At 36.5% G+C, this 7,884-nt stretch overlaps 1 protein-coding gene across 4 annotated transcripts; it reads left to right on the forward strand.

Moving 5' to 3' along the window:
* The first annotated feature begins 629 nt into the window (after positions 1-629).
* LOC113054734 (MARVEL domain-containing protein 2-like) lies at positions 630-7,668 on the forward strand. Of its 4 annotated transcripts, XM_026220497.1 has the most exons (10): positions 630-678; positions 990-1,113; positions 1,744-1,792; positions 1,887-2,003; positions 3,448-4,580; positions 4,708-4,743; positions 5,752-5,897; positions 6,003-6,174; positions 6,687-6,737; positions 6,977-7,668. In XM_026220497.1, exons 5-10 carry the CDS (start codon positions 3,495-3,497, stop codon positions 7,094-7,096), a joined length of 1,611 nt encoding a protein of 536 aa, XP_026076282.1. In that variant the 5' UTR covers positions 630-678; positions 990-1,113; positions 1,744-1,792; positions 1,887-2,003; positions 3,448-3,494; the 3' UTR covers positions 7,097-7,668. The 4 variants fall into 4 exon arrangements, with proteins under 4 accessions (XP_026076282.1, XP_026076284.1, XP_026076286.1 ...); XM_026220499.1 differs by lacking the exon at positions 1,887-2,003 and having other exon boundaries at positions 1,744-1,823; XM_026220501.1 differs by lacking the exon at positions 4,708-4,743.
* Positions 7,669-7,884: the final 216 nt, after the last annotated feature.

The following is a 7,884-nucleotide window of genomic DNA, read 5'->3' on the forward strand; positions in this document are numbered from 1 at the left end:
CATTTGCTCATAATATCCATACAATTAGCCAAAAAATATAGCTGGGATAATATTACAATTTTTTAGATTAAGACCTTAAGATTATTCTGTTAGTGAAAGAGTTTCTATTCATAGTTAATTATTGCCATGAGAAGGTGAGGCGGACCATAAAAGTGTGTTTAAAAAAAAGTGTGTGCTTAACAGAATGACACAGCAAACGAAGGGTGTAGTAACATTATTACTGATCATATGAAGTACAAGTAACTAATACTTTTCAAACTAACCTTCTTCAATTTCAGCTCAGGAAATAGTTTTGTTTTCACCTGAATAATACTACATCCTGGTTTTAAACAACATATTCATCCGCTATATGCTACATTAGTTTCTCAACTTTCTGAATAAAAACTGCTTTCCGTGAGTCAACTGAAACTCATTGTCTCTTTGAATTTCAAGTTTTATCAAAAGATGTTTGGAAATGAATAACACTGACAGCACATGAAGAGAAAACTCTTGTTTACTCAGAAAACACAGCCTTTTATTTTTCCCATATTATATATAAACCTTTATGGCAGATTGAAGCTGGCATGATGAACACCACCCACAACATGACACTCCCCATATCCACCCTCTGGTTTGATTATAAATGACAACTTCATTATGGAGAGGAACCACAAACTCTTCCTGAAGTGATTCACATCTGTGAGTTATTCCAAATATATCTTATTTAATATCGTCCTTATTCCCAGTTGGCATTATTATTACTTTACTTTAAGAATAACTTCAGTGTTTAAGTATTAATATTATTATATTATGTACACCAATGTATTATTCTTAAAAATATACCTGTCCATGATAAAGATCATGGAAATGATGTCACCTGGGAGTCTGCGCACATTCGTCACCAGAAGATGAAAGAAGTTTCTCGTGAATTATGACCACAGATTTAACAACGTTTGACAACCTGTTTATCTCCCTCTTTTTTATTATTATTGTTTTATCTCCCTCTTCAGGTAAAGTCTTCAAGTCTCTGCTGACGTCACACGCAGGGATAGGCTGCGTCACGTGGTACAACTTTCCAAACCGGTGTGTTTTCCGAAAAAAAACTAAATGCGGAGAAACAAAAAGCTGGAAAAGGTAAGACGAAATCATCCTTAAAGTATATTATATAATTTGTATGTATAATACCATTATATAGTAAAACCAAGCCGCATTTTCAAGGATGTGATAGCTGTTGTTTTATTAGAAAGACATCTGTCTGTCAGTGCTGTTGTTGTCATGTCGTTTAGTTGCAGTTTACTAAGCGTTCTTATGTTTTATATTTTAAACAAGCCTTAGATAAAGCAGATATCTTAGTTTTGGATGTAGATCTACGCACTATTTAGGATAAATGTCAATCATTTAAACTTCGTTGACCTGTTGATTCCGCAGTGTTTTTCTTAAGCGCGCGTTCACGCGGTGCAACATTGTTTCAGTTTAGCATGGAATGTATCGATTTAAATGACGAGAACGTTTTATATTATTCTTTACTGGTAATTACTTACATTGTTGAATTGCTGCCAGCAACACTCAAAAAAAAAAAAACATTAGCATGTACTATGGTATTTATATCTCATACCATGGTCAAGAAGCATGGTATAACTTTGGTACCTTTTAGCACATTTTAAAACGTAGATACTCATAGATACAGACATTTTTGGCTTTTCGTGAATGTGTTGAATTCCTTTATTAATATATAACTTTAACATTTTTGTTATTGTCTTTCAGGCCTTTGTTTTCACATGTATCATTCGAGGTTTTACAGACTGAACTCAATGTAAGTCTTGAACAGTGTCTGCATGTGAAAGGTATTCCTTAAAAATGTCTTGTTCTTTCTCATTTGTAATGCTTTTCTCTTGTTGTTTCATTAGGGAAACCATGCTTAAGGAAGAACGTAACATGGAGAATGTTGTTTTTCTTTATTTGATGCTGTTGACACAGCGTTAGTAGTCTGTGATTACCCAATCAGGCGTCTAGTTCTTGAACAGGCATGTTTATTTCTGTCTCTGTGGTTGTCTTGATCCTGCTTGCTTTGTAAATGTATGGGTTGCAGTCGTATGTGCTGTGGGTTTAGAGTTAACACTCTTGCTAGTGGATGTCGGGGTACGGTTAAAGTTGAACTGCTTGACCTCAGAAGCACCTGTGTCCAGGAACTTATATTCTACATAGATCAATATAGACATGTATCACACATCTTTATAATACTTGTTTAATCGTAGTATTAAGTGGTAGAATATATTTTTAAATAAATTGTCCCACAAAGTAGTTCTATTTCTAGTTTCTGAATCTACTTTATTACTTAAATATTGTTTACACATACTCTATATATAATTCCATTTAGCAAGTTCATTTATTCATCATTTAAGACACTGTTGCTTCCAAGCGGTTGGTTTCTTGTACCTCTTCCTGGTATCTTTAATGGTGATTGTGTTGATAGCCTCTTGTCTGCTTTGGAAAAGGGTTTTTTGCTTAATTTCTTCATTCTTTAGCTTATTCTTGCACTCTTTTCACTTGTATACAGGTGTTTCCAGCTCCATAAGTGGATGAAATCATCAAGATTTATTTTAGTGAAAAATAATATACTAGCAGACAATTTTGCGTACTGTGCTATAGTTTCTATCATATCTACGTGTTCTAGCACACAATATCTGCTCTACAATAGCAGTTCTCAACTGGTTTTCTTCAGGGCATAGATTCTACATTGCATGTTAACTGATGAACTGTGCAAAACTGTGCAATAGTTGATATACAAGTACGTAAAAATGTATTTAATATCAAACAATGCTTGACAGGATGCACTGACTTCCTTTGACGTCAACAACAAAGGTTTTGGGAATCAGAAAACTTCTCCTATTTAAAAGTTGATAAAACTACTTATTTGTTTTCTTAACTTTTCAAAACAGACTAAAATAACTGTTGAGGAGGTTTGACAAAAAACACATGCAGATAATAAAACAAATCTCAAACTTTAGAAGTAAAGTGCATTGCTCACTCTGCAATCTATGCTTATTTATAGTCATTTGCATTGTTCAGAACAGACATATGAACGATTTGTGCTTCACAAACTACCAGTTGAGAACTACTCTACAAGAACTAAAGCCAGTTTACTAAGCCATTTTTCTTCATGTTCCTTTAGCGATAATTGCATATTCTGGAGTAAACACTTCGTCATTGTCTATAATAGTAGTTTTCAACTGGTTTTGCTTCAGGACCAATACTAAACCAAAACTGCACCATCATTTGTATAGAAGTAAGCAAAAATGTATTAAATATTAAACTGTGTTTACACTTCCTTTGACATCAACAACAAAAGTTATTATGGGAATCTGGAATTTTGGGTCACGAACCACCAGTTGAAAACCACTAATCTACAAGAACTAAACCCAGTTTTCAAGATCTTCTCTGAAGCCTTTTCACTTCATGTTCCTCTAGGGATAATTTATATATTCTAGAGGAGACTCCATTCTTCGTGTCCAAACATGCCCCACTACAACGATGTACGCACAGACTCGCTTCCGAGTCTTCACGAATTGACCGATCACAGGACATCTGACTCTTTATGCTCCGAACCACCTGCCCTTCCGGACCTACCACCGATAGACCCAGAGAATGACCCCATCGGAAGCAAGGACAACGGGGACTCTGCCCTCGACATCAAACCCGTCCACCGTTTCTTCCCAGACACATGGAAGAACTTCTTCAGGTCCAGCAGCGGAAGCAGCAAGCTGAAGTCAATGTTGGGCTCGAGCAGCAAGAACACGACCACTGACGGCGTTCCTTGTTCTCCGCCGCCATCACCATCTGTTCCCGGTTCCTACCGCGACCAGTACGGCGGATCCGGAGGCAGTTATAACTCCCGTAAAGAACGCGAGGCAATGCTGTTGGAGTCCATTGATGGGCATACTGTGCACACAGCTTTGACATACAGTGAAAAAGTTGAGGAATACAACCAGCGCTACGCCTACATGAAGTCTTGGGCTGGACTTTTACGTATTCTTGGTTGCGTCGAGCTGCTTCTTGGAGCAGCGATTTTTGCATGCGTTTGTGCTTACATTCATAAAGACAATGAGTGGTATAACATTTTCGGATACTCGCAGCCTGGTGGGTTTTACAGTGGAGGTTACAGCGGCTCTTACGGAGGAGGCGCTTACGGTAATGCCAACTACACCGGACCCAAGACGCCGTTCATCCTAGTGGTGGCAGGATTGGCGTGGATAGTGACCATAATCATTCTTGTCCTGGGAATGACCATGTACTATCGAACTATCCTTCTAGACTCAAGTTGGTGGCCTTTAACGGAGTTCTTCATAAACCTGACTCTTGCAGTCCTGTTTTTGGCAGCGGGTTGTGTGTACGTGAATGACACTACTCGAGGTGGACTCTGCTCCTATCAGGCCTTCAATAACGGCATCAATGGTGCTTTCTGTCGCACTGATGCTGGGCAGACCGCTGCTATCATTTTCCTGTTCTTCATCATGATCGTGTACTTGGTCGGAGCCATTGTGTGTCTGAAATTGTGGCGTCACGAGGTGGCTCGGCGACTTCGAGAACAAAACGGACAGGAGGTGAGATTGTCTATTTCTGTTGCATACTATATTCTAAACCAGTGTTATTTTAGTATCAGTATGCTATAATAGTTTTTTGTTATATTAATAAAACAATAATTGATTTACCTCCACTTTTGTGTTATAGATGCAGCCAAAAGATTCTCCTGTTGCTAATCATTTGGCAAGAATTTACTATTTTCTGTCTGTTCTCATGTTTACCCAGGATGCATTGCCATCTGCTTTATGATGTGTTGCATGTAGTCTTTCACAGCATACTGGAAACCGATTTTGCTAATATAACAAAATATAATTAATTTAATGCAATTAAATCTGAATAAATAAGTTTTCCATTGATGTATGGTTTGTTAGGATAGGACAATATTTGCCCGAGATACAACTATTTGAGGGTGCAAAAAAAAAATTGTATTGTATTGTGAAAATCGCCTTTTAAACTTGTCCAAATTAATTCCTTAGCGATGCATATTACAGATCAAAAATGAAGTTTTGATATATTTATGGTAGGAAATTTACAAAATATCTTCATGGAACATGATCTTTACTTAATATACTAATTATTTTTGGCAATTGCTACAAATATACCCCAGAGACTCACAAATGAACACAACAAGAATTTTAAAGCCTAAATACAATCGCCAGAAGTAAACAGCTAAACGGGCTTAAAATAAATTCAAACACAATCAAATTGACTTTTAGTCTTTATTTAAAAACATTTTCTCTGAAAGTTTGAGTTTCAATAGCTTGCAAAAGTGTAATTATATCTGTAAAATCAAACTAGTGAGTAGATGAGTTTACCTGTTTAGCTTGTAGCTGTTTAATATCAAGACCACCTTTTAGACACTTGTTAGCAACCGCCTTTCTCAAGACTAGTAAAACAAATCGCAAGGGGTATTACTGATGTTTTTTTTTATTTTTATAAAATGTGAAAATATGTTGTTAACCGCAGACTTAAATCCAGACATTCAACCAAAAAGCCAGTGACTTCAAGATGATGGAACCAGAAGTGCTAAAATGCAACTAATTTATGGGTTTCCGCCCGTAAAAATTCACTATCCGTGCAGCACTCTGTTAATAACCATAACTAGGTGGGCGGGGCTTAGCAAAGGGTCAGTCTGTGATTAAGTCAGAGGATATTCCTGGCAATTTTGCATCATCTTCTTTGCTGTAATAGGTTGTTGATGGTTCAAGGGAGCCGATGCCAGTCTCAGCATTGGTACAGCACACTGCCACCCCAGCCGTCACCAAGCCCAGAGTTGTGAAAGGCCATATTCCAGCTGGACACGCTCCAAAACCTGTGATCATGCCGGACTACATCGCGTGAGTATTCACTTAAAACAGAACTCACAAGAGAGTGTTTTATAACCTTGAAATGCTTTTGCTCTGTGATTTAAGCTCTTCCTTGTGTTTTGTGTTTCCCTGCAGTAAATATCCAGCCATCCGAACGGATGAGCAGCGGGATCAGTATAAAGCCGTGTTTAATGACCAGTATTCTGAGTATAAAGAGCTGCATGCAGAAGTTCAAGCGATACTGAAGAAGTTTGATGAAATGGATGTGATGATGCAGAAATTACCACAAAACCCCACCAGCCACACAGTCAGTTGAAAATTACTTTACATGTGCATGTGAATGCTCATCTATAAAACAAATATCAAGCACAAATCAAGAAGAAGTCTATGTGTGTGTTTTTATTTGAAAATCTGATTTTTTATTTTATTATTTTTTTCCCTGTTGGATGTTAGAACAACATTTAACAAATGTTTTTAGGCTTCAGCTTTATAAATTATGAATTTGCTGTTTTATAAGATACTGCAATTCCACAGGTCTTGATCCGTTTTATTTGTACTTTGTACTACGTTTTTTTAAGCAAAGGATTTTACCCTTTATTTTTGTTATGTAATAAAAAAAATTTAATTCCGATATATAGTTGTCTAATAAACCCGGCATTGCATATTATGAATATTGTTGGCTCTTTTAAACAATGCTTTTGTTTCTCTTTTAAAGCTGCTTTGGATAAAAGTGTCTGCTAAATGCATAAATGTGAATCATGAATTTCAGAAGAAGAATTCTAGTCTACTAAAAAAAAAATCTCTCATTTTTGAACATAGGAGCGTGATCACATCAACAAAATCCGGCAGGAATATCAGAGGAAGAAGATGGTGAGTTATTGGCATACACTGCCTTTATTTAATCATTTTTAAAAAATCCTTATGACATTTTTTAAATATTAGTGGAAAGATGAGGAAATAGTCGTTTTTGGATGAACTATCCCTTTAAAAACTAGTTGTTCTGTTTGGTTATAAAATGCAGTATAACCCATGTTTGTGGCCATTGAGAGGAGATTTAGTTCTCACTCTTCGTGGTCTTATTTATGTCTATGACGGTGTTTTGTCCCTAGGACCCTTCATTTCTGGAGAAGAAGGAAAGATGCGAGTACCTGAAGAACAAACTTGCGCACATCAAACAAAGGATTCACGAGTTCGACAAAGTCATGGGCTGGAACGATGGTTACGGCTGAAACAGGCAGCACTAGATTCAGTCATGCCGTGACGGTCCTTAATTTTTAGCTGGGACATCATATTACACTGAACATGTGACCACTGTATCTGCAGAGCCATGCTAGTCTGGATTTATGTTACTAACAGTAATCCAATGAGGGATCGATAACTTGCATGCTCTTAATGTGCACGCTCTTGACTGAAAATATTTTCTTTTTCATATTGTATTTCACAATGCTGACTAAAAGTGCATGAATGTTTAAGAAAATATTTTCTTTTTCATATTGTATTTCACAATGCTGACTAAAAGTGCATGAATGTTTAAAGAGATACTCTGTGCACAGTTTGTGCATGAATACAGAACTGCTGTTTTTTTAATCAGTTCATTCATTAGTTTTTCTGTGTTGAAGTTCTATTTGATCTGAACAACAGCCTTGTCCTTATATATTCAGTGTTGTACATGCATTTTGATGTGTTGAATAGGTGATTTATATGCAAATAATGTAAAGAGTGAAAAGGTGAAGCATTTCATGCAGATTTGTTGTAGCTGAAATAATCGTTGAATAAAAAGTCCGAAACACTTCAGACACAACGGAGCATGATTATCTTTCTTTCCCCTCTATGGCTGATTTGCAGCATAGACATAAAAAGCTTAAGAATTTCCTTATTCCCTAGACACTTTCACTACTTCTATTTTATAGAAAACATTTAGTTGTCCATCTCTATCAACTCCCCATTTCTGGCACAAACTGCAGAAGCCGTTTAAAAGTGCAATTAAATTGGAATAAAAAAATAAAAATAATGCAAT

The sequence above is a fragment of the Carassius auratus genome, chromosome 35 (assembly GCF_003368295.1).
Source record: "Carassius auratus strain Wakin chromosome 35, ASM336829v1, whole genome shotgun sequence".
NCBI classification, from domain to species: Eukaryota; Metazoa; Chordata; class Actinopteri; order Cypriniformes; family Cyprinidae; genus Carassius; species Carassius auratus.

What these genes read in the sequence shown, in the direction of transcription:
- LOC113054734 (XM_026220499.1), top strand. Translation starts at nt 3,495, where the DNA reads ATGCCCCACTACAACGATGTACGCACAGACTCGCTTCCGAGTCTTCAC. An exon ending in AAAACCCCACCAGCCACACA is followed by an intron (nt 6,175 to 6,686) that starts GTCAGTTGAAAA and finishes TTTTGAACATAG; the next exon opens with GAGCGTGATCACATCAACAA. An exon ending in AATATCAGAGGAAGAAGATG is followed by an intron (nt 6,738 to 6,976) that starts GTGAGTTATTGG and finishes TTTTGTCCCTAG; the next exon opens with GACCCTTCATTTCTGGAGAA.